Source organism: Vulpes lagopus, chromosome 7, assembly GCF_018345385.1.
Source record: "Vulpes lagopus strain Blue_001 chromosome 7, ASM1834538v1, whole genome shotgun sequence".
Classification (NCBI taxonomy): domain Eukaryota; kingdom Metazoa; phylum Chordata; class Mammalia; order Carnivora; family Canidae; genus Vulpes; species Vulpes lagopus.
The window spans coordinates 15123857-15151192 of NC_054830.1; the positions used below are offsets into that span (position 1 = coordinate 15123857).

General features: G+C 43.5%; 1 protein-coding gene across 4 annotated transcripts in view; it reads left to right on the forward strand.

Moving 5' to 3' along the window:
- Positions 1-27336, forward strand: part of LARS2 (leucyl-tRNA synthetase 2, mitochondrial) — a 157495-nt gene that overhangs the window by 57274 nt on the left and 72885 nt on the right. For all 4 annotated transcript variants that reach the window (XM_041762667.1, XM_041762666.1, XM_041762669.1 and 1 more), the window contains 2 exons: positions 505-594; positions 11577-11720. In XM_041762667.1, the coding sequence (XP_041618601.1) occupies positions 505-594; positions 11577-11720 (234 nt within the window). The remainder of the gene's footprint in view (positions 1-504; positions 595-11576; positions 11721-27336) is intronic.

Below are 27336 nucleotides of genomic sequence, written 5' to 3' on the forward strand. Positions count from 1 at the left end.
GTAAATAAGTCTAAAAGAGCTTCCAGGGCTTTGTTATACGTAGAAACACAAGATTTGTTTTCAAATGAGTATCCTACTGAAGCAGGCAAATATTCCTCTTGAATTTTGTGATTGCTTTCAAAATTCAAACTACGTTCATGAATTAGTGTCACGATCCCCAAAATACCTGCTGACAAAAATATTAAAGCCCAATTTTATACAGTGTCGTTCACCTGTTACTTGCATGGCCTGAGGAAGACTATGCAGAAGACTTTGAGTTTCTTATCATTAAACTGACCCTGGGATAAGTAGGGGTGGCATTTCAGTAATAACCTTTCTTCCCAGAATGAATTGCTTCTTCCCCCACTTTACGAATTGGCAGAAAAAATATTGCTTGGTAAATATTTTTGCGGTGTGATTGCTTTTCAAAATTGAATTGCAGGGCCAATGCATACATTGGTGGTGGGGTGAGGAGGAATGTTTACAATGGCCTCTGAGTGTTTTTTTTTCCCCCTTCTTTGCCAGGAAATAACTACATGTTTACCAGATTACTACAAGTGGACTCAATACCTCTTTATTAAACTCTATGAAGCGGGGCTGGCCTATCAGAAGGAGGTAAGTTAAAGTTAACTGCACTGTGAAATTTTTGTAAATCTTCTCAGTCTCATTAGAGCACATTATTATTAAGTAAGCTACAAAATCAGAAACCGTGGAATTGAACACCACCCCAAGTTCATGAAATCAGTCACAGCAGATGCAGAAAATAACTACCCTCTGGCTTAGTTTGGTGCCTCCGGGACAGGCCTGGGATTTCTTTTACCCTTGAATTCCACCACCACGTGTCTGGTGCCTGGAATGACATCAAGGAGGGAGCATAGGAGGAAAAGAAGTTTCTCCAATCCCAGCTTAGCAACCTCTCTCAGCAGCATACAACCTGGATAACTTAACTCCAGGAATTGTGGTTTCTTATCTGCTAACTGGGTGGTAGCATCTCCCTTGGGAAGGTTTGAGGTGCTATTTAAAGAACAGCTATCATAGGGACACCTAGATGGCTCAGTCAGTCAAGCATCCACCTTCGGCTTGGGTCATGATCTCAGAGTCCTGGAATCAAGCCATACATCGGGCTGGGCTCCCTGCTCTGCTCTGCAGGGAGTCTGCTGCTTCCTTTCCCTCTCCCTCTGGGATCTCTCTTGCCCTCTCTCAAATAAATAAAATCTTTAAAACAAAATAAAGAACAGCTATCATAGTGCCTGCACATAGTGGTATCCTAAGAAGTGGAGGTGCCTGTTCTACAGGGGCTCAATCATGGTAGATAAGCCTTAGGTGGGGAGAGAGGAGGGAGAGAGCACCAGTGTGGCCTGCGGCTGCATTATCCACTATAGTAGCCACTAGCAGTGTGTGGTTGTTGATACTTAAATTTAAGGTAACTAAGATGAAATAATATGAGTAAGTCCAGTCCTCAGTCACACCAACCACCTTTATGGGCTGGGAAGCTAGTATTGGACAGCGCAGATATTAGAATGTCTCCATCATAACAGAATAATGATGAGCACTAGTCTAGAAAACTCAGAAGTGACAAGTAGAAAATCCATTGAGCTTTTCTCCTTGAGACATTCTCTTTTGACCAGAGGGATTTAATGACATAGAATTACATTTGTTTTTCTGTGGTGGTATCACACAGCTTGGTCTTGCAGTGAACGGACTTACATAATCCTTATGTTTTAAGTTGAAAAATTTTTAGAATCCGCATGGAGTCAAATGCAGAAGGCTCGATTTGAATTTCAGAATAAACCCAAAATGTCATTAAACCTTGACAACATAAAAACCGCAAGGCTGACCAAAATCAGGAGGTGAATTTGGAGAAGTAGAAGCAAGGGTGAGGCGACCCCTTTATCTTTCATAACAAGGAGGCATAGATGAAGAACTAGAGGTGTACATCTGGCTTATTTATTTATTTATTTTTATAGTTAGAAAGGTAGCTATTAAAGCTCAAGGTAACAAAGACCCCTAAAACTAGAAGAGGAATTTGGGGGAGGAAGGCTTTATGACCGTGCTGAATACCTCAAATTTCATGGCAGAGAGTCAGTAGAACTATCTAAAGGTGATACGCCAAAATCGAAGTGTAATTTTATTAAAGTTACAATGGCAAATACCAGAAGAATGAATGGACAGAAGCTGCTCAAAGTGGGGGAATATTTTAATAACCATTTCAGATTATTTATGAATGTTCTTTTTTGATAGTACACCAAAACTCAACAAGTGGTGGTTTCTTAAAAGTTAGTTGCAGTGTTAAATCTGAAACATCAATGAACTTTTATACTCTGTTAGATTAAAAGTGCATCTGTCTTGCACTTTGAATGGATTTTTTTTCCCCCGTGCATCATCTTGTAAACATCATGCTTTGGTCACTTGGAAAATCCCAGTCTAGTGAGTTATGCAGATTTCCCAAATGTTGCCATATTTCATCTCAGAATACCATCAGAAGAGTTTTTAAGTGGTGGGAAGCTGTGAAGTTCATGGTGGGTGGATGCAAGTTTTCTAAAATTCTGATTTTTCACTTCAAAGTTCAAATTTTATCATTGGCAACAGAAACCATCAGTTGTTTTCCTTGGAGCAACAGGCTCACTTTGTTTATTTTTTGAGGAAATGTTTGCCAGATTCATAAGTCTCAATAACTGTAGTTTATCATCAATCATTCTTTCACATAAAAACATAGTTGCATAAAAAAACTGGCTAAAAAAAAAAAAAAAAAAACTGGCTAATCCTGCTCACAACTCAAACAGTCACATTTGTGTTTTTTCTCAAGACAACTGTCCCACTTTGCTGTGTGGCAGCACTTATGCGTACGTCCCATTTCATCACAGAAAATACTAAGAGGATGTGTGCTCAAGTGTTAAGATTTAAGAACATGAATACATTGTGCTGCTTCGTCAAGCACGTTATTGGTGAAACTGACTTTTTCCCCTTTTCTAACTGTGAGTGCACAGTAGCAAATAATCCAATGACCGCTCACAGAGTCTGGGGCACCACCTTGATTCATGCTGAGGACCAGTGGTCTCACCCTCCGTCACTTTTGCACCATCACTGTAGCTGTGAACACAAGGGAAAAAAGCGAACAGTGTCTTGTTACAACAAAGAGTTTTGACCTACAGACCCCTTGAAAGGGCCTCAGGGACCCCCAGAGGCCACTGTACAAAGTACACAACCCCTACCTTGTCTCTGCTCCTATCTTTAAATTAAGAATATTAAAATGCTGATTATTATTGACTTTATTTTTTTGGACAAAGCATTGAGTCCCCATTAACATTTGGGATCAATTGATTGCGAATTTTGTGGAACTGACTCATACTGATGTTCAACCACTGAAGATTCTCCTGGTCAATTTAATTCCTTAATTCAGTTTTTCCTTGGCTCAGAGTCCCCTCAGGTGGGAAATGATGAGAGACAAGAATACCTGTCCAAAGTTCCTGACCACAGCAGATCTCTTTGTATTGTTTAGTTTCCAGGAATTAAAAACCTGGCTCCCATACAAATACAAAATGAACATGTGTCAGAGATTTTATTCAACTCATTAATTAGTGAGGAAACTAGTTGTATGTTAAAACTGGTTCAAATCAAGGTTTCAAGGAATGGAGATTTATGGAGTCAAACGAATACTGCAATGAGTCTGCTAATAGAATGCAAACCACTTAATGTCCTACAAGGCAGTAAACCTAACTTTGGGAGTTGTCCTTGCTATGATACAAATCATTTGTTGCCAGTGGATGGGAGCCATTTGTATTACTCTCAGACAGAAACCATTTGGATTGGGATAAGTTTTCTAAGTTAACCTCTCCCCTCGCAGCCAGGCAGGGTTGTAAAATAACTCAAACCATAGTAAATAGGAAGTCAAAGGTACCCACGTCTAGAAAATCAGATCATTCCTGGGAGATGTGGGCCCACTCAGCAATCCCAGCCTACATAGAAAGGACACCTACTAGTCCCTTTGGTCTATTTCTAAAATTTGGATAATTGTTCTAAAAAGGATCATTCAGTATTCAGAAATAAAAGGGTAGGAAGAGAATCAGTAGAAAATTATCAGAGTCCCACTTCCACTCAACAGATTCGGTGCTGATCTGGCAGCCTGACAGACACATTTGCAGAAGAGCCTCCCTTGCTCCAGTAATTACGTCCAAAAGGGGTTTCCACACTGGCATCACCCATGGGTCCAGGCAGAGGGAAGGAGATTTCATGAGCTACATCATGTTTCCAGGTGACAGCAAGGATGAACTCAATCAGATTAAGACATGAAAAAGCCATAGCAAAGCAGAGAGTGCACTGGAGGTAAACCACAGGGAAGAATAAACAGTTCTTTGAAGAGCAGTTGTGTGAGCAGTTGTGTGAGATTATCCAATGTTCCCTTGCCCCAGTTGGGTAGTTACTGGTTTTTTTTTTGTTTTTGTTTTTGTTTTTTGGTTACTGTTTATTTTATATGCATGAGATATGAAATGATGGGGCACGTTGACGCGATAGTGTAAACATTTCTCACATGGAGCCCTTATGTATGTTGTGTAATATTCCTTCATAGGACACTTTATTTTTTGTAGCTCTTTATTATGTATTCAAGTTGAATTTTTGAGTATATTGAATATTTATTGTACCATTCCCACACATAGGACACTTGCTTCTCTGTCTCTGCACTCAGGGTTTGTTCATGGTACCTCAGTTTTACAGCACATCAAACCCAAATAGGAAACTTAACCACATCACTGTTGGGTTGAATCCAAAGCCAATCATGTACAGCATCTTAGGAGCTAAGAAACTTTTTTTAAAGATGTAAGGGGTTCTCAGGGAAGGTCTCATTGCATGGACACAACCATCCTGCTGGCTCTAGATGTCTCTCTTCTCCTCACCTCACCCCCTCCTCCATGACACATGCCCCTGGGGAACACAGTCCAGTTTCCCCACTGATGGTTTCTCTCTTAGGAACAACTTATATTAGTTTCCTATTGTTGCTACTGTAACAAATACCATAAACAGGGTGGCTTAAAACAACACAAATTTATTATTTTATAGTTCTAGAGGTCCAAGTCCATGAAATGGGTCTTGCTGGGATAAAATCAAGATGTCGGCAAGACCACCTTCCTTCTGGAGACTCTAGAGGAGAATCCGATTGCTTGCCTTTCCCATCTTCTAGAAGCCGCCTGCATTCCTTGACTTGTGACCCCACTTCCCTCCCCCCACCCCCAATCTTCAAAGCCAAAGCATAGCATCTTGAAATCTCTCTGACCCGTGCTTCCACCAACCCATCTCCTTCTCTGACTCTTCTGCCTCCCTTTTCTCTTAGAAGAGTCTTTGACATTTGGGCCCACCTGGGTAATCCAAGCTAATCTCTCCGGCTCGAGATCCTTCATTTGATCATATCATCCCAAAGACCCTTTTGCCCTGTAGGTAATATATTCATCAGTTTTGGGGATTAGGACATGGACATCTTTGGGGTGTGATTGTTCTGCCTGCGATAAGCCTCTTCTCCCTGATTCACTGAGGATTAACCAAGTCAACGCTTGTAAAGAACCTGGAATGGTGCCTGGCATAGAACTGGTGCTCAATATATGCCTGCCAGAGTGTGCCTGCAGAGTTAGCTGAAGTTGTAGTTAATTTAAATTGAAAAAATAGAATGGAAGAAAATCCTAAAGCTTTCTGGCTAATTCTAAGGCAGCCCATCCATGCCCAGGTATTAGGGAAGAATAATACAGCTTATCTTATGAATTTCATTTAGAAAGATAGTGTTTACATTGTTGTAGTTGTTAACTGAAAGGTTTTTGGTGTATTAATTTATTTTAGCCCACCAAGTCATGATCTTAAGAAAAAAATCATAAATAGAATGCAAAAATCCACACTTGGTATGTTGTTTGAAGATCAGCATTAGCCTTAATCCAAAGTATTATTCCATGTAGGTCTCCTTTTATTGGATAGCTATTTCCAAATTGGCTTGAAAATGTAAAATGTATTGATGTCAATTGGTATTCCATTCAAAGGGTTTATTTCAAAATATAAAGTTTTGAAATTAACATCAGAAAGTTAATTGACTCCAGAAAGGCTGCACATAGCATAGTCTGTGAAGCATATTAAGCCAAAAATAATCTGCATATTTATGCCTTTCCTCTAACAGCATTGTCATAACTTTTTTTGAAATATGAGATAGCCTTAACCCTTTAATTCAGTTCTGGTATAAGCTGTCTAAATGCACTTACATTTGGGGGAAGTATTTTAGCAGAGCATTGCTAAACATAGCTGGAGTGTTGAAGTCTTTTGTTCTTAACTAGCACCATCCATCAAAATGCTCATTTCCTGGGACTCCTGGGTGGCTCAGCGATTGAGCGTCTGCCTTTGGCCCAGAGCATGATCCCACAGTTCCGGGATCGAGTCCCACGTCAGGCTCCCTGTGAGGAGCCTGCTTCTCCCTCTGCCTGTGTCTCTGTCTCTCTCTCTCTCATGAATAAATAAATATGATCTTTAAAAAAAAAAACAAAACTCATTTCCTTTGCCAAAAGAATCTTTTCTTGCTCTCACAAAACTATTTTTAGCCAAAAATATGACTATAAAGACCTCCACTTGGCAGAACCTTCATTTCACCTCTGATTAAAAAAAATAAATGAAAATGATGTAGTAGAGGTAGTCAGTAGGGAGGATGCTATGTTATGCTTGGGCACGGGGAATTACGGAAACCACCGAATCTGTGAGTTTGTCTTTGGCCTCCTGCATAATTTCAGAAGCAGCTGGTGACAGAGCTAATGCACCCACCTGAGTGAGCTAGTTTTGCAGTGTGGCCTCGTGTTTGGGGAGCGTACAGAAGGAAACAGTGCACACAGGGGCAGCCTCTCCCACTCTGCCCTCTCGTGGCTTTGGAAGGTGGTGGCAGTAAATAACTGGTAGCTTTGGCAACCCTCACCTCCGGACTCAGTCCAAACTGAAGCCCATTCTAGATAGAATAGAGGAAGATAGATTTTGAGGGTTCGATTTCTTAATAAGATTTATGTGATGTTCCTTAATTACACATGGTTTTGTCAGGAAAAAGAACTAATGGACCTTGAGAAAATCAATACCCTAAAGCATCCTTCTGGAACCTGCAGCTGCCTAACAGCATACTCAGGAAAAGTTTTTGGTAGTAAAAAGCAGAGCCTGAGGAGAAAGAAGCAAGGGAAATGATGGAGGGTAGCCAAAGGCCTGAGGGGTGATGCCTTGGCCAGGAGACAAAAGCATGCTAATGAAGGGTGTGATCTAGAAGGGACTGGTGATTTAGAAGGAACTGGCATCCGTGTAAAGGGTGAGGCCCAGGGAGGCAAGGGGAAGGAGGATCCAAGTGAAGGGGAAGGATGAGATAAGAAAGTAGGTTTGGAATAGGAGGCCCACTGGGGCAGTAGACACCACATGGCTGATGTGTCACAGAAAATTTATAAATGATAATATGAGATGAAAGCACCCCAAGAATCTCTCCTGGAGCCCATAGTCGCCCACCCCTCTGAGAACCAGGGTCCAAGAAGGAGAGGGGGAAGAGGGTGGAAATGATGGGACACCCACCATCACTCTTGTGAACATGGCTGATTAAGATTTATGACTATGTCAGGGGTGCTTTTCTAAAAGACTTTCTGAAAGCTTCCCACAGATCACAAACAAACAAAAATATATGAATCCCGGTATTTAACTCTTGATAGGCTGGGGAAATTCTCTTATTTGGAATGGCTCCTTCTGTGATGTTGCCAGGTAACTTAAAAGAGAGAAGCAGTGGGCAAAATCTCATAGAATCCGGTATGTTTGTAGGTGCTTTAATGATTTCATGGATTGATTGAATCATTTATTTATTTAAGGTTGATTTCAAAACACAGGTATAGGCTGTGTTTTATACATAAGGGTAGTTAACCATAAAGGAGCATCGAGGTGGCTTTAGTGGGTAATGGCAAACAAAGGTTGATCAGGAAAGAAAAGGAAAAGACCAAAAGCGGTGAAGTTGTCGAGAAACCACATTAAATATAGCAAGACTGTGCTTGAGTAAAAATCAGGGTGTCCATCAAAGTCCATGTTCAAGGTGTGAAAATCCAGAAATGTTGGATAAGACCCTGGTTTCAAGGGAAGCTATCTGATAGAAACTGTTTATAAGAATGGAGACCCAAGTAAAAGGATTTGGGAAGCAGGTCCTGGGAGCTTCACGAGACTATACATGCTGCACACCCAGGACCCTGGTGGCCCTGCATTTGTCCCGCCTCCCTGGATTCACCACCTGTGGAGACGTTGCGCCTGACCCCCTGCAGGTCCTGGGGAGAAACACCAATGGGTTCTCAAATCAATGATGATTTGAGAGGCTGTTTCTTTGATGCCTTTCCTCTTCCCCCAGGACTTTCATGGAAAGGGGGACAAAATTGGTTTTGTGTTTTGCTTTTGTCTTTCATTCAACACCAGGGTTTTATTATAACATATAAACCTCTTAGGAGCACATCTCCCTCATTGTACTTTGTAACCTAGAGCCTGAGAGATGCCAGGCCACGTGGGAAAATGTTGATAAGAAAATAAAGTCCTCTTTGTTTCTGCAGTCTTCCTGTTTGCTCCTCCCATATCCTTGGAAATTTGCTGAGGGCAGGAGGCAGAGGTGCGGTATAAAGGAATTTTTTTCTTTCTTCTCTGTTTTATATAGTTTTAGTTGTGCATCTTTTTTTGGGGGGAGGGGAGCTCTTGAAAGACCTGTGCATGTTCCTAAATAATACTTAGCCCTTTCTGTTTATCTTTTATTTTACTTTATTTTTTAAAAGATTTTATTTATTTATTCATGAGAAACACAGAGAAAGAGGCAGAGATCTAGGCAGAGGGAGAAGCAGGCTGCCTGCGGGGAGCCCAATGTGGGACTCCATCTCAGGACCCCGAGATCAGAACCTGAGCCAAAGGCAAACACTCAACCACTGAGCCACCCAGGCGTCCCTATTTTATTTTTTAAAGATTTATTTATCTGAGAGAGAATGTGAGTGAGGGGAAGGGACAGTAGGGGAGGGAGAGAGAAAATCCTCAAGGAGACTTCCCACTGAGTATAGAGCCCTGTACTGAGATCATGATCTGAGTTGAAACCAAGAGTCCACGATGGACCCACTGAGCCACCCAGGTGCCTCTTATCTTTTAAGTGGTACCTCTTCCTATAACGCCCTAATACAGGCAATGATAAATAGATAAGTAAATCATCCTGTTTATTAACCCAAAGTGTTCAGATCTAAGGTACTTTTGTCCTGTATTTTGTCTCTCTATATTTATGGATCCAAAGTTTTCAGGGACTGTGAAATGAGAGAAGGAAAAAATTATTCAGTGTATACCTTTCCCCCTCTGCCTCTGTGCTTTCAAGCCTAAGTTTTTCAGTGGATGCACTATGTTTTAGTTGTAAAAGCACAACCCATGGATGGGTTAGTCTGTCCTCCACTCCTAATTTTTAGATATATCTCTAGATCAGTCATAGTCTCGGCAGGAGACCCAAAAGCAGTTATTGAAGAAAATGTGATAAAAGGACTGATTTTGTGCAGTTTAGGGAGACCCACAAGGAGTAGTTAAGTACCTGGTGCTGGCAACAGAGGGAAGCCTTTGCCACCCCAGGCTGAAGGGGCCGCTGTTGGAACTGGGAGAGCAAGAACAGAGGCCTGTGTGCCTGAGGATGTGTGGACTTTGGTGCCACCAGACACGGCCCAGTGGAGAAGATACCAGGGTGCTTCTCACTGGTTGAGCACAGCCATAGAGCAAGGGCCCAGGTTAATTCGGGTGCAGAGATCAGCTTCCTAGGGTACAGACCAGGCTGGAAAGAGGATTTGGAGGGGCTGATACTTCCCACTGAGTATGGAGCCCTATACTGAGATCATGACCTGAGTCGAAACCAGGAGTCAGTCTATAATCTCTTCTTAGAATTGCTTAGTAAAATTTTACTTATTTAAAAACATTATTTTTAATTTATTTATTTATTTGAGAGGGAGCATGTGCATGAGTTGGGGGAAGGGCAGAGGGGGAGAGAGAATCCTCAAGCAGACTCCCTGCTGAGTGCAGAGCCTGACACAGGGCTCTATCCGGTGACCTGAGATCATGAGCTGACCCGAAATCAAGATTCTGCCTCTCGACAGACTAAGCCACCCAGGCGCCCCTTATTTTAAATATTTTTAAAAAACAACGAGTATCAAGTCAGGATATTTCAGAGCCTGGACACATCTCCTTTGGATTTATTATATTCATTTGTATTCATTGCCTTCTTTGCCCTAAGTCTTACCCTAATGTCATAAAAGGATGAACATTGACAGCTAAGGTACTTATTTTAAATGATGACAGAAACAAATTAGCACTCTGGAGAGAAGCTTCAGTTAAGACTGCAGGTGCAGTCAGCCGGCCATGTCTATGGGGACAGATCTCAGAATATTGCTGCCTTTTGGGGACAGATACCGATTTGGGAGAAGGCACGACAGGATTATTTGGGGTTCTGGGGATGTTCTGTATCTTGATAATGAGCATTGACAAAAATTTGTTAAGTTGTACACTTCAAATTGATCCACATTGTTCTCTGTATGTTCTATCTGAATTTAAGTGGTTTTTAGGGCGCTGGTAAGCATCCAACTCTTGGTTTCGGCTCAGGTCATGATCTCAGGGTGGTGAGATTGAGTCCCACGTTGGGCTTCATGCTCAGCGGGAAGTCTGCTTAGGATTCTCTCTCTCCCCCCTCTCCCTCGGCCACCACACTTGCATAATGCACGCTCTCTCTCACTCTCACATAAATAAATAAAGCTTAAAAAAAAAACACAGAGTTTTTAAAAGTTGCAAAAAGTTTCTATAGTTTCAAGAGACCTGAGTTCTTGCCCTTTCTCTCACTTACTGACTCTGTGACCATAGACAAGTTATCAGATCACTCTATTCTTCAACTTCCTCCTCTGTAATATATTCTTACCTCCGCTGGCTGGCCAGTAAATTCACAAGTGTAGGTGGTATGCTATACGAGAGGCAAGTCTTTTTATTAACACCACAAAGATCTCGGGCCCAATGAGTGGAATTCGATAGTAAATCTTGCTGCAGGTAATGATAATAATATTCTTACCCTTAATTCTTACCCTTACCTAACCCTTACCCTTATTTTACCCTTAATGTGAAGACTTAGAAGAGCCAACCTTAGTTTGATCCTTAGCACAGCATCTAGCACATGATAATCACTCAACAAATGCTAGCTATGTAAATTTAAGTAAATGTATTTATTTCCCCTAAAATAACCTGGTTCTGCTAAGTTCCAGTACTGTTTTTTTCCTTTTCTTCTATTTACTAAAATTCCCAATCCTGCAGCTCCATCCTTTCACACAAGAATATACCAAACTTGATTAGGCACCTACTCACAGGCTTCCTCCCAGGCCCACTCTATGATGAAAGCACAGAGGTCGTTCATGTGTTCTTTTTTTGCACCACACTGGTGGTTTCCTTGCCACGCAGTACTCCCAAGGAGATGTCCTCAAGTCTCAGAGCAGAGACTGCACTTGCAGACCCTTCACATGTAAGGAATCTTGAGATGACCCCATTTAGTATAGTCACCAGATTGCATCATTTTGTTTTCTGAATTATAACAGGCCTTGGTTAACTGGGACCCAGTGGATCAAACAGTGCTTGCCAATGAGCAGGTGGATGAACATGGCTGTTCGTGGCGTTCTGGAGCAAAGGTGGAACAGAAGTACCTCCGACAATGGTTTATTAAGACAACTGCCTATGCAAAGGTGAGTATCCACCTAGTGCCTGCCCCCTGCCCCAGTAATACCGTCTGTGTTGGGAGGCAACACCAAGGTCTTCTGGGTCTTAGAGAGCCTCGCTGTTGGGAATAATCTCCAGGGAGGGCTCTTGGAGCTGTGGGTGTGTAGACTGGAAGCATGTGAGCCTTAGGGTCACTCATTGAGAAGGCAATGGGTTTGGGTATTTTCAAGGTAAGTCAAGAATGGTACCTAGAGGTCATGGTTGGCCATTGTTTTGCTGACCTTTCAACACACTCAGTCATTGTGCTGCCATAGAGGCAAAAAAACATTCAACTTTGCAATTTTATCAGCAATACACTTAGAAAGGATAAAAGTATCTTCATCTGTATAATACTAATAAAACCTCCAGAAAGTAGGACATTTCAGAAGGTCCAGAGAATACCATCTAAAAGGAGTGAAGAGGGGTGCCTGGGTGGCTCAGTCAGCTGAGCGTCTGTCTGCCTTGGGCTCAGGTCATGATCCCAGGGTCCTGGGATCAAGTCCTAGATTGGGCTCCCTGCTCAGTGGGGAGTCTGCTTCTCCCTCTCCCTGCTTGTGCGCTCTCTGTCTCTCTTTCACTCTATCTCAAATAAATAAATCTTAAAATAAAATAAAGGGAGTGAAGAGATGGTCGATCTCCATGAAGGAAAGTCAGAGTGTAAATGAACTAAACCAGGAGCCGAAGCTCTGATTTTGACTCTTGTTGCATCCCTAATTAATACTGTAAACGGTGTGAGTCAAGAGGCTTCATTTTCTCATCAATAAAAGGAGACGGTGGGACCAAGTGGTTTTTAAGGTGCTTTCTGGCTCTTTCTGTGTTCAGAAAAGTCAGCCATTGAAAGAAGAGGTTTTTTTATGAAATCACTGATAGCCTGAGCAGAAGAACTCATTCTGGGTATGCCAGAACCACTCTGTGCAAGATATACTTCAAGCTTACTGAGTTTCAGAATACGGAATTGAGAGATATTTCTCTAAAACTCCAGAGAGAAATGACTAGAGCAAATCAGGGATGCTCCCCATGGCAATCTGATAATCTCCAGATTTTTTAGCTTATGACTGGACATAAACAGGATCTGAAAAGGTAAAGACCTCTTGACAGGCTACTGATGGTGTGCCATTCTAGTTCTTGCCCCATGGTAGTCACCATGAGAAGGACAGTTATACCCATCCATAGTAGCCCCTGGGGTGCTCTGTCAGAGAGAGGGTAGTGGGCTGAAATGGACTTTGGGTCAGATCCAATACTGTCTTCTTACATGCCAGGAAAGCACAAAGTTATAAATAACCTCTGATCAGTACAGAACTTTGCTGAATTAGAACCGCAGTACACCAACTCACAACACCAGTGCCATATGGATATATGACCTCCAGTTTTCTCACTCAAAAGACAGGTCTTAAATGAGGTAGTTTTCCCATTATAGGTTGTTCAGAATGTAGCAGAGACTAGCATTTGTTCAGAATGTAGCAGAGACTAGCATATGGATTTGGCAAACTACCCATTAGAACTTGTTAACACAGTGCCTTGCTCCTTTGAAACACACGGTAATATCAAGAGACTGATTGAGAAAAACAAAGCTGAGGACATTGTTTCCATAACATCCCAGGCACTGGGAGCCCCTATCTGCTGACAGCCTAGGTCCGCTGCATTACCAGGAGGGAAGCCAAGTCATCTCCAGATGACTCTGTGATAGGCATTGTGGGAAAGGTCATCTAATTAGGTCTTTTTTTTTTTTTTTTTTGACCTCTGCCTCCAGCTGGGAATGTTATAACCTAACTGAAGGACATTATTCTTTAAATTGTCAGCTGTGAATTTTCAGCTGTTCAGCAGAAATGGTTAGTTACCATGGTGATTCACCTGGTTCTTGCTGAACTCCTGTGCAGATTTATTGAAAAAGCTGTCTCTAGAGGTCAGCACTTGGTTTGCCCTGAAAATCAGGAGAAGAGGGAGTGGCATGGGAGTGGTAAGGGCGAGCAGAAATCGATGTACACTGTAAGTCCTTGGCTGGAGGCTACACATGCACAAAAGCAAGACTCCAGAAGCTCTAACAGAAAATGATCACAGTGAGACAGGGGAGATCAGATACCAGAAGACTGCACAGTGCTCAGAGATTTTGGAGTCATGGTCCAGCCAGAAGTCTGCAGTTGAGACTCCCAAAAGGCCATATGTTAGAGGTATGGATGACATCCTAGGACCAAGACAAAATCAGAATAGACTCAACTTACTAAAGAATAAAAGTCAACCCGACAAGTTTCGAAAGGAGCTTTCAAGACAAAAGTCAGCACCTTTAAAGGGAGACAACATAATCCAGACTTTGTACATAGTTTTTATCTGCATGTTCCACATATAATTTAAAAAATACTAGACTTGGGAAAAATTGAGAAATTGTGGCCCATCAAGAGAAAAAAAAGGGAGAAGGGGCAGCCCAGTAGAAATAAATTCTGAGATGACCCAGATGTTAGAATTAGGAGATAGAGCCAGAGACATCTGTTATATAAATAGTCTGGGACTTAAAGGAAAAGATGGTCATGATGAGTGAACAGATGGTGAATCTCAGAAGAGAACTGGAAACTATTAAAAAAAAAAACTGGAAATCTAGAACAGAAAAGTACAATATCTGAAATAGAAAATCACTGTTTGGGCTTCAGAGGGATGAGTAAGGGTTAAATAAAGCCACAGACTGGAGGAGAGCTCCTTCATATGGGGAACGTCATGTGGTGGCCCTGAAGTAGAAACGTATGTAATAATTTTGAGAAACTGAAAGAATGACAGGAGAACTGCAACAGGAAGCCAAGAGGAGAGATTCAGCAGGGCTGGAAAATCTGGAGAGGGAGTTAGGAGCCAGATCAGCCAAAGCCCTTTAGGTCTTCAGGAATTTGGGCTGTCTCATGGGGGCCGTGGGAAACCACAGGTAATGGATTTGAAATTTCAAAGATCAAATGAGATAAGACATCTACCTTAAAACCTAGTATGATAGAAATAGTGTTGAATCAGGGAGGAGGTCCTGCTATAGAGAGAAGATGAGGTGTCAGATCAGTTGGTAATGCTCTCAGCAGCAAGTAACTAAAAACTTGAGTTAGTGGTAGCTTGAACAAACAGGAGTTGACTTTTCCCACATGAGAAGGCCCAAGTTGCTGGGACTGCACCGGGATTGGGCTTTCAGCTGGCATCTCGGTGGTTCTCTTAGCCCTTCCTTCCTGCCTATCACCTCTTGGTTGTAAGATGGCTGTTGTAGCTTCAGACATCCTATTCAAGACAAAAAGAGACAGAAGGGGCAGTGTGAGTGACTTTCTTTTACCTGGAAAGCAAGAACTTTCCCACAAACCCCCAACAAAATTCCACTGATGTCCTGTTAGCTCCAGTGTGTCATGTGGCTACTGCCCGGTTTCCTTTTTTCTTTTCTTTTCTTTCTTTTTTTTTTTTTTGAGATTTTATTTATTCATGAGAGAGGCAGAGACACAGGCAGAGGGAGAAGCAGGCTCTCTGCGGGGAGTTCAGTGTGGGACTTGATCTCAGGACCCTGGGATCATGCCCTGAGCCAAAGGCAGATGCTCAACCACTGAGCCACCCAGGTGTCCCTACTCTCCAGTTTCAAAGGAGACTAGGAAAGCAGGCTTGGGCTCCCTTTTTTTTTTTTTTTTTTTTTTTAAGCTTCTTTAGTCAAGCTGTTTGAGGGAAGGGAAGGGCCAGTTAGTGCTGGGATGGCCCGTGAGCTGTGCCCACCACAGTCATCTTTAGAGCTTTGTGTCTGCATCTGGTTTTGCTGGGGAGTGTGGCTGTGCGGGGGCCCTCCTTTCACTCACTCACCTTCCAGATTAGCAAGACGAGGCCCAATGTGAAAATTAAAGGGAACCCTGAAATGCAGAAATCCCTTTTTAAGGCTCTTCTGTGATGTTACTAGATTTTTCTCCCCTTACCTCCCCACCCAGTCTTGCTAGGACTCTTTTGCTTTGTGAAATGTTAAGAAAACTTGCAGTAGGAGTATCAAAAGCACATGAATTAGTCTTGGCAGAGGTGTGTGGGAGGTATCCTGTGGGCAGCACCACGAGGTGAGAGCAAGGGGAGGAGCAGGGATTGCAGACCTCCCCACAGAAAGAAGAGATTCAGGGTCTGAGCGAACGCCTCAGCTCCTCCCAGCTGGGTGACAGTTGGAAGGTGAGACAAAGACCTGGCTTCCCATTTGAACTTTTCTAACAGATATGCAGTTTTGATTTCTGTGGCTGCCTCCTGTAGCCCCCAGATGCTGCCTCCCGGAGGCCCTCAGCTCCTGGGGCACTGTACATAGGTTCCCCTTTGGCAGTAAGATGGGCATCATCATGCCGTCATGGTGCTTAGTCAGCCACCACCCTAGATTGGTGGGTATACCATCCAAGTGTTCAGGAATTACCTGGTAGCTGCTAGAATATCAAAGTCTATCTTCTCTTCCCATTTCCTACCTGCTTGCCCATGATCTGATCAGATCTGATCAGTGCTCGGGCTTCATACAGACACCATCTTACTTAACCCTCATGTTATTCCCCCTGAGGGCTGGGGTGCCTGTTATCCCCATTTTAGTGAAAAGGAAACCAAGGCTCCCACTGGTAATAATTAATAGCACTGGGGTTCAAGTCCAAGTGCTGGAGCTTGTGGCTGGCAGTCTGTATCACATCTCAGGGAGTGAATTCATTCATTCTTTCCCCAGATGTTACCAAGCGCCCGGCCAGACCTGAGCTAGGTGCCCACAGGGAGCGTGGAGGCTAGTGCAGGAGATGGGCTCAGGTTGAGGGGGCACGGCACAATAGGATCCCTGTGACAACACAGGTGAGCACCAGGGAGGGGGTGAGGAGGATCTCCAGGAAGTGATGAAGGATGGGAAGTGCAGAATGTCTCTCAGAGAACATTTTATTGCCTTCCAGACGTGCGGGAAACTTCATGTCTCACAGGTATTTGCAAGTAGAATTTCTGCTGGCAAGAAGCAGCCAGGCAACAATGTGCCCTCATGAAATTGGGGAGCCCTCGAGAAATCAGGGAAAATGAAAGGGAGTAGCCTCCATGCCCCTGCCCCCTTGCACCTCTGCCCCAATTTCATGCCGGGGCCTGCTTCTTCACAGGTGGGTGGAGGCCCAGATGAAAGGTGGGCTGAGGAGGCCAAGTTTCTGGGAACCGAGAGGGGAGGGACAGGTGAGACACGTTTAATGAGCTGTCTGCTTCTCTGCAGGGCTTTTGGGATAAAAAGCAGTGAGGACACTGGCCAGGGCCACATTTAATGATGATGCTTGGGCTTATCTAATGTGGGGGTTGGCTCTTAAAAGCCCTGTGGCTTTAAAGCTATTATGGCATCATCCCTGCCATGCCTCTTGGTGCTCACCAGGCCTGGAAAGGTGGCCTTATGCCTCTCTGCTTGTCAAAACAAAATATGTTCTCAGCTCCTGAGTGGTAAGAGTAGCTGAACCCTTGCAGGCTCCAGACCCCTGAACTCTGAGAGCAGCGCTTAGGGGCACCCTCTGAGTGCGAGCTTCCTTCTAGAATTCTCCCCCTGCCCTGGCTGTCTCTTCTTTTGGAAGCCACAGACTCTGTTCTCGTCCCTAAGATCTGGTTTTGACACCCTGTCTCACAAAACTAATTAGTTGTTAAATCTGCTCGTCCTTACATAATCTCTCTAACTTCTTTCTCTCCTCTGTATTCCCTGCCTCTCTAGGATCATTCCTCTCCTAAGCTGTAAGGTGAACTCAATCCCCCACCTTCCATGCTGTTCCCTCTATACTCCTTGGGGTGATTGTCAGTCTTCTTACAGGGAGAGCTTCCCCTGAGCCCCCTGGAAGTCATTCTGGAGTGGAAGTGGGCAGGATCCAGGGGGTGCGGGAACAGGGCCGAAAGGAAAGCAGGTGCCTTGAGGCTGACAGCTCCCTGAAGTCCCCAAGCCTCCTGCTGCCTGGAGTGGGTCACAGCCACAGCTGGGGGTGACAGTGAGACTGCAAGGGGGATGGCTGGCTGGCTCCTCGCAGCCCTTGGTGGGAACTCTGCCCGGAAGGGTTCATCAGAGTTGGTGCAGGGCAAGGGCCCTGGCTCCAGGGTTCAGGAACCCACAGTGTTTGTGGATGGTACCGAGATGACACTGGTAATTAGATCTCCTCTCCCTAGACACAGGGCCTTCCTGGCCACCTCTGGCAGGCCCTCTGCCAGTGCCTGATCACATCTGTGTGTGTTCTCCATCAGCTCCGTTCCCTGTGAGCCCTCCTCTCCCTTTTCCTGGTGCCTTGCAGTCTGGGAACTGAGGACAGTTGTGCCTGCACAGCCTGCCCAAAGCACTTCTGAAGTGGACACACGGGGTCCTGGTCAGTGTGCACGCTTGACAAACAAGAAGCTTCCATTTCTGTATTGTTTGGGGGGTTTTGTATCTAACATAGAAGGAATGACTGCAAAGGGAAAAATGAGAGAAATAAATACCATTGACCCACGAATAACATGGTTCAGGGGTGCTGACCGCTGCCCCCTCTCCATGCAGTTGAATATTCACAGATAACTTTTGAGTCCCCAGAAATCTAACTAGTCATAACCTACTGTTGACCAGAGAGACCTAACATCACAGAAACAGTCGATAAACACATATTTTGTGGGTTGTATGTATTATATACTGTAGTCTTACAATGAAGATACCTAGAGAAGAGGAAATGCCAGGAGGAAAGAAAATCATAGGGAAGGGGCACCTGGGTGGCTCAGTGGTTGAGCGTCTGCCTTTGGCTGAGGTCATGATCTCAGAGTCCTGGGATTCAGTCTGTGTCAGGCTCCCGCTGGGAGCCTGCTTCTCCCTCTGCCTGTGTCTCGCATGAATAAATAAAATCTTTAAAAAGAAAAAAAAATCATAGGGAAGAGAAAATACATTTATGGTGCTGTACTGTGTGGACCTGTACAGTTCAAACCCATGATGTTCAAGGGTCAACCTATACTTCTTCGGTTATACTGAAAATGAAATAAATTGTAGATCTGAATAGGAAAAAATGAAGGCAAAACTAAACATGTTGTCTTGCTCTTAAACCCTGAGTGGGCTTTCTGAGCTCCTGGCCAGATCCGTTGGGGTGTAAGAACCTCTTTCCTTCTCAAAGTGTTAACTGGACCCCATGAGAATAAAGGGCTTTGTTATCACCTTGTTGTGGGGGTCTATGGGTATGCCAGAGAGGGTTGCTGAGTGTAGTTACCAGTGAACCCCTTTAGCTTAGGGAGACATTTGGGTTTTAAAGATTGATTTAAATTTTTTGAGAGAGGGATGCCTGGGTGGCTCAGCGGTTGAGTTGAGTGTCTGTCTTCAGCTTAGGGCGTGATCCCAGGGTCTGGGGTTGAGTCCTGCATCAGGCTCCCCACAGGGAGCCTGCTTCTCCCTCTGCCTGTGTCTCTGCTTCTCTCTGTGTGTCTCTCATGAATAAATAAAAATCTTAAGAAAAAAAAAACAACTCATTCATTTGAGAGAGAGGGAGCACATGCACATGACTGAGGAGAGGGGCAGAGGGAGAGGGAGAGAAAATCTCAAGCAGACTCCCCAATGAGCTTGGAGCCCGACCCAGGGCTTGATCCCATGACCCTGAGATCATGACCTGAGCCAAAGTCAGGCATAAACAACTGAGATGCCCAGGTACCCCAACATTTGGATTTTAAAGCTAGAAGAAACTTGAGCAAACAGTACATAGGCTCCCCCACATTTAGCCCACAGTCTCTTGTGCTTTTTAAATCCCTGCCCTGTTCTGAAAAACATAAATGCAAACAAACAAAAAAAAAAACCTCATTATTTTGAAATTACAAAATCAGTATGCAATCTAAAGACAAATTAAAAGGATCGGGCATTGCTTGTTCTTTAGCAGCATACATCCCCTGGGGGCTCGTGGCCAGTTCGAGGTGTCCTTGAAAATGACAGACCTGGCCCATTCCTCATTTTAAAACTAGGCTCCCAAGCCCAAGAAAGCCAGCACCCAATATGGGTTTCCTGAGAGCCAGGTCTGCGTGCTTTCCACCAGCTCTTGAGCACGGGTTCCCAAGCAACCAGGCATTTCTGAGCACTCCGTGCAGTCAGAGGGCAGGTATTGGCAGGAAGGCCAGACATTAGCACAGTAGGAAGTGTAATAAGGGCAGGGGCAGGGCATAGGTGGCCAGGTAATGGCAAGGACAGTGGTTGGAAGTTTTCTAGCTTGTTCTTGATGGAATTGGTTTGCTGGCCTCTAACCTGAAACTGTGTCTTTTTGTGTCATATCTCTCCTCCAACGTCCTGCCCTTACCCTAGACCTTTGGAGCCTGGCTGCTTGGGGAACAAGGACACTGATCCCGTGGCTGCCATGCTGTGAGGGAAGCAGGCATTAACAGCCATATCCATAATCATATGATAGTGCTTTGTTATTCAAAATAAATGTCCTTCTTAGAGAGGAAAACAATTTTCCACAGTATCTTTCCATTTCTCTCTGTTTTGTTTACTATTCCACGGTGGCTAATTTTGAGTGTCAGATTTGCTCGAAATAAAGATTTAATCCTTTCTAGAACGGTAATAAGTTGTGAACTCTGGCAAAATGCACACTCTGGTAGTTTAAAAAGAGTAGACTAACAGCATGATCTTAACTACATGAAGATCCCATGAGTACCCACAACCCTAGTACATTTTATCAGCTGCAACACGTGACTGGCATTACATCTTTTGTTCCATAAGAAAGAAAAATGGTGTCAAAGGCACCATTGATTATAAGACAAGTCCCAGTTTCAGCATTTGTGGGGAAAATATGCATCTTTGGGGCACCTGGGTGGCTCAGTCGGTTAAGCATCCAACTCTTGATGTTGGTCATGATCTCAGGGTCATGGGATCGAGCCCTGTATCTGACTCCATGCTCAGCAGGGAGTCTGCTTGAAATTCTCTCTCCCTCTGCCCCTCCCCCTGCTTATTCTCTCTCTCTCTCTCTCTTTTTCTCTCCCTCTCAAATAAATAAATAAATAAATAAATAAATAAATATCTTTAAAAGGAAGGAAGGAAGAAAGAAAATATGTATCTTTGAATCAGTGGAAGATGAGGTATTAGTAGGATGGAAAGCCATGGAATAAAATATTAATAGTGACCTCCCTAGGTATTTATATTGATTGTGGGAAACTTGTTCTTCATCCTTCATATTTTCCAGAATGATTATCATCATTTTAGTAATCATAAACCAAAACACCTGATAGCAGGGTTATGTCAGCATTTATTTACATATCTTCTGTAGACCCGAGTGCCTCGGAAGGGATGGTCTTATGTTCCTGCAAGTTTTCAATTTACAGGCAGGCTTCCAACTTGAAGGTAATTGAGCGGAATGTCCCGTGAGACTGCTGTCCCCATTTTTTTTTTCCCTCCCTTATTAGACCAATAAAAGCTTTCAGTCTTGCTCCTGAGACTCTGCTTTCCCAGAACAAAAGCACCTTTCCAGACAAGGGTAGCCCAGAGCTACAGATTGGGCTGAGTGCATGGTGTGGCTGTTTCACTGCTTGCTCCCCCTCTTGCGGGGTACAGGATAGCCTTGCTTGTGTCCTTTCCATCCAGGGGCAGGGAGGTGACCTGAGTGGCCCCTGGGAATCAGAAGCAGCCTCATCCAGATAGATGACTGTCACCAGGAGATCCTGTCCTCTATCATCTACATTCTTAGGGGCATGGTGGTGACATTTTAGAACCTGTGGTCAGCACCTCTTGGAAGTTCGTGGAATTAGAACTGTTCTGAGAGAGCAGTGGTTTGCTTGGGTCTGAAGTGGGGGGAAAAGACTGCTAGGTGTGGCCTAAGTGAACGTATGCATACAGGAATCAGAGATTACCCAGAATGGCTGCCACCATGCTTCCGGGTCTCCCTCCCCACATGCATCCCTGGTGGTTGCACCCAGAAAGCCCTTCCTTCTGTCCAGCTGCTTGGAAGCTATTTAATAGTACTTGGTGTGTTTCTCTCTTTGACTAGGCCTTGAGATGCACACTCAGTGTTTGTGTGGGCTGCTTGACGGCTCTCCTCCTCTTACCCTCGTGGCCCCAGAAATGCACGCCTTGTTGGCAAGTTGTGTATCATCAGTAGGATGCCTTGCTCAGTACTGATTATCTCCCTTCTGGGTTAACAACACCTTCTCTGGAATTGAGACTCTTGGATAGCACAGCTGTCTTTGCAAATAAATGTTTTGCCTTGAGATGCCACAACAAATGGATTTTGCTAGAAATACATATCACCTTCAGAAGAGGGGTGAAAGTACAGCTGTCAGAGGGAAGTGAACAAGGTAAACATGCCAAGTGAGCTTTGTAATGCAGAAGTCCTTGTGGGAGACTTCATGCCAGAGTCAACACAGGAGAAGGAGACTAGACTGCGGGAGAGCTTATCCCTCTAGAATATTCTAGACAGGACATCTGGAGTTTCTGTAAGCATCTTACTGCCTTCAGCATTTATTTTCCTTTATTACACCTCAAATGTACGCTGATACACTGTGTCTTTGGAGTGACTGCATTGAAATGATCTCAAAAACAAAAAGAATAAGGACATCTTGGCCACAAGATTTAGTTTTAGAAAAAAGTACATATGAATTATAATTCAAACATAATTGCTACTCAAATCCCACTGATTCAGAACTAGGCTAAATGTTGAGACTCTAAAAAGTGTCCATTTTAATTAAATCTTGTCATTAAGTCTTTCTCTTCTATTCTGCCTCCAATCTGTGTCCAGCTCTCTGGGCTCCAGTTTCTGAACTCTCTCCCTTAGTAGCTAATAAATCCACTTTATTTCTCAGTTTGCCTAAACCATTTTTTTAAAGTGTTTTTTTTTTTTTTTTTTTTTTTAACCAAGGTCTTCTAAAGTGTATCATGTTTTTAAAACCACTTCTTCTGGAATTTTTATTTGTGGGCCTGCTGTGCCTTGTTCTTAATGCTTTAGCCCACGTACTGTCCTCTCTTGGGAGGTATGGATTTATTCCTGGCATTATTTCTGCTTCTTTGAAGAAAGAGGCAGATTAGCCATGTTATATTTAATTCTCTTTTTATCCCCAGCTTTTTCGTTTTAATCTCTGTCTTTTTTATTCCTATGTTTTGTATCCCCGAAGCTTTTTTGATCTGATGCATGCGTCAGCCCATCTCTTGTTGGTTCACGTTCTTAAACCCTGGCTCCTATTCAGACTCACTAATGTACAGTCCTGTTTCAGCTTCTTAAAGCATCTGCATTCAGTTGTTATACCTGTGCTGCTGTGGAGCAGCAATGGCAGTATTTTCAGACCTATCCTGGTGAAAATGATTGTAAGGGCCCTTTGCCAACCACAGTACTTCTGTGTATGCTGAGTAATAACCACAGGGAAATGGTAGTCTGACTTCAGGTAAGTATAGTATAGTCCTTATTTACAAAAATTGAGTAAGAAGCCCATTCATATGGTTAATTTTTCGGTTTTGTGGTTGGAAGAAGTTGTCTTCTGTTTAATTTACATAGAGATAACTGAAAATAGCACAGGGTTCCAGGACAATAAGGAGACCTGGGTAATTCATTATTTGGAGTTTGCTGTTGACCTGGTTGAGTGAGTTGTTGTTTTGTTTTGTTTTGTTTTGTTTTCCCATTTATCAAGTGAGGGGAGTTGAATAAACTAGTCTTTGCCAAACCGTGCCAAGCCTTAGGATTGATGGGGAGGGCTCAGAGGAGAGAGCAGGGCATGTCCTGGGATAGTTCAGCTTCCCTCTGAGGTCGCTGGAAAAGTGATTTCACCACACTTTTTAAGGAGCATGTCAAAACCTGCTGTTTCCCCGGGTTTGGGGATTCTGTAAACCAGTAAGATTTCTGTACACTGAGGTTGGCCAGGATGGGGAAGGGAAGCACTGCCAGCTCTTTCCCAGATGAGATGAATTCCATTGACTATTACCATAATTGCCTCAAAAAGGAGGAAGAATATCTGGTCTCAACCAAAGAACCCAACCAGATAGCCTACTTTAGATCAAACAGCTGCAGTACTCTAACCACCCCCCCCCACGTTGTTCCTGGTCTGGTGGAGCTGGTGGGGCAGCACAGGATGGAGAGGTCCTTGGGGCTGTTGGGCTGTGCTCTCTAAAACTCTGTTCATCAAAAACCAGTGCATCGGGGCACCTGGGTGGCTCAATGGATTAAGTATCTGCCTTTGGCTCAGGTCATGATTCCAGGGTCCTGGAATCAAACCCCACATCAGGCTCTCTACTCAGTGGGGAGCCTGCTTCTCCCTCTCACTCTGCCTACCACTCCCCCTGCTTGTGCTCTCTCTGTCAAACAAATAAATAAAATCCTTAAAAAAAAAAACAGTGCATAATGCATCTGTTTTACAGTGGCGACGAAGCAGTGTTTGCTGGTTTGTTTTCAAGATGTTGATTTCATTTTGTTTATTTGTCAAAATTTCTTCTGGTTTTTAAAAAATATTCATATATTGGATTAAGATTTTAAGCAGGTAGTCCCCCTCATAATTAGCATATCAAAACATTCACATTTCATTTTATTCAAATTTTTTGTCCTCACCGAGATCTGAATATTTTAAGCAAAGCACCTCCACCAGAAGTATTTCAGCCTTGACAATTCAATCTAGAAGGAAAAATGATGAGAGGACTTACATACTCCTTCAGTGATGTGGGGCCGGGGGGGGGGGGGCATCAAGTGTGGTCAGCATTGGGCCCTATCAACTCTGAATTTTCTGTGGCAGGAAAGGATAGTGTGGGATATGGAGCTAATCTTCAAATCATGTAATGTGCGTTTTATCAGATGGAAAGACATTAGATGCCATGAGACCACATGTGGGTTTGCTTGGAAGTTAAATGGAATTTATCGATTGTTGGAGAGGATAAGCCATGGGTCATTTTTAGAGCTTACAATACACTAGTTATGTGCCTGTGGGCATTGAAGGACCTCTAAATCATTCCATAAATTGAAAAGCTTTCTAGAATGTGCAATTTGGTGGATTATTAGTTTATTAATATATTATTGTTATATTAATATATAATTAAGATATTCGAGATTTTATACTTTGATTACAGTGATAGCAGTGTAGTACAGCGTCAGCTAATAGAGATATTCAGGATGTTGAAACTTTTAAAATCCATTGATATTAGTTAGAAAACTTGCTGCAAACAGCAACCTCACCTTATTCTAGTTAACTTCAGCTACAAAGGAATTGATCAGACGAGGATCAAGTTATTCACAGTTCAGTGGGGAGGACAGAGACTCAGGCTTTGGCAGGATTCATGGAGAACAAGACTCAGCTAAGACCATGCCCAGGAAAGATCTGGTTAAGCCATCACCACTGTCATTCCCAGAATCTCCAGCCTCTCAGGTCTGGCATAACACTTAAAGCAGTTGCCCATGTGCCTCTGTGTCCCTCACCCCCACCCTGCAGTGTTCCAAGGCTGTACTGAGCCTGCACTGTGATTGGTTACCCTGTTTCGCTTCCACAGAGAAGGAGAATGGGCCTGGGAAAGCTTCCATAGTTAGTGATGGGTCCCTGCCACTCACCCACCATGGATTGCCCCCAAGAAAGAAGAGCTTCAGGTACTGGGCAGCTGATCCAGTAGAACTTTCCTGTGTCACTGGGGAGAAAATTTGAGCAAAGTATGTGCTAGTTAAATGAGGGCTGAGTAGCATACTAAGGACTGGAGTTTTGGGGCCTGACTCCAGTTAGCTAAGTGATGGTGGGCAGATTGCTAAAGCACTGGGGGCCTCTGTGTCCTCATCTGTACCGAGAGAGGGAATTTTACTGACTGCCTCAGCCCCATGACTCCATAACCAGAGTCCTTCTTTCCAGCAATAAAATTTAAAAATAAATGAGATAATAGAAGCAGACAGAGCTGTAATAAAGCATCTCTTCAAAGTTCGAGAATGCTAAGTCGACACTCCTTGAAACCTGGACATGAGAAAATTTAATTTAAGTATTTGGATGGCAGAGTGGTCATGGTGTAGCCGGTGTAGGAATGGATGGGCTTGAGCGCTGCTTTTCCAATGCCATCACCCCTAACCCTGTCCTTGCAAGGTGCCCCAAGGGAGATTTCTGAAACTTGTATTCACATCTGCAAGGTGGACTTGCACTATTGTGAAGATGAAATGTGCCTCATCTTCATTGAGGCCACACATGTAAAAGTACCCAGTGCATAGGAAGTGTTCTAAGGAGGTCATTCCTTCCCTGCCCAGGAGGCTGATGGGTCTGGTTCTCCTGGTTCTGCTCTCTCAGTCTCACCCTCGAATAGAGGGAGTTAAATGGCAATTCAATGAACATTCATCAAACACAAGGCACACTTCTGTGTTCTGGGCCAGGCCCGCATGGGTTCTAAAGAAAAACCAGAGTCAGAAGCTGCATCCCACAGGCCAGTCCTGCCCTGTGCCCTGCTCTCCAGGAGCCCTCTGGGATTGAGAGCTGTGACCTCTGCAGTACCAAACCTAGTAAGTTTTTGTTTTGTTGTGACATTTTTTGCTGTAAAATGAAATGCATATAACCATATGAAACAAATATATAGTTTATTGATTTATCTTAAAGCAGCCACACTTGGAAGTCAAGATGCTGAATTGTGCCAGCACCCTGAAGCCCTCCCTATGCCTCTGTCCCATAATAAATGACCTCCCAAGTAGCCACTGTGCTTTTAGAATAGGTACTTCCTTAACGTTTCTCTGTAGCTCAGTCACGCACGTGTGCCTCCCTAGACTCTCCGGTTTATTCATACCCTCCGGAGGGTATTTAATGATGCCTTTTAAGTATCTGAATCTGCAGATCTGCCTCTTCCTCCCTTTCTTTTTCTTAAAATTTACCTGTTGGAGTAGCCAGGCACTACGGCCCTTAGAATTTCATGGGATTTGCTGATCGGACTCTCTTGGGGCAGTTTGACATGTTCCTGGTGTCATCTGGAGATCCTGGTGCCTTTTATTACACCAAACACAATGTCTCCTGTACAAGAAGGAGCTCAGTGACCATTTTGTAATTGAAGTAGAATGGTGCATGGGAACTTTGGTACGTGATTCATTCATAATGGACATACCACATGTCATGTCCACGTTTCCAAAGCCACTGGTGACTTTAAAAGAACAGACTTCTCAGAAAGCCATATTTTTAGATGATGTGTACTTTGCATTTCTTACCAGCCCACTTGGTTTTCTCTCTCACACACCTTTAGGACAGTGGATCCTGAGATCAAATCTCAGAACTCGCCTTGCACTCTGGGTTATACTAAAATTGTTGTGTGGCTTCTCAAGTCTGTGTTATCAGTAACAGAAACTCTTCTGTGTTTCTGATATTTGTTTTTGAGCATTCTCAAACCATTGCATACATACATAGCTCCACAATTCACATTCTGTTTATGTGAGTCAGGAAAGGAAAAGATGGAGAAGCCATTGTTTATCTGTAAGAGTCAGGAGACAGGCTGTCTGAATCAAGTCAGTATTTTAGCTAGCTGAGTGTTCATCCAAGTGTACTATCCTTGATGTACATGGTTAGTTTCCAAAGAAATCTGATCCAACTAAATATATGTAAACTATACGTGGCCTATAATTGAACTTTGCTTTGATGAGTCAGGATCTTATACTGCCTTCAGCCAGCACCATGAGTGATTTTTAAACACCCCAGAAGTCACATTTAAAAATAAACCTGGTATCAGGGGGTTGGGGGTTGTTATTTTTGTTTTGT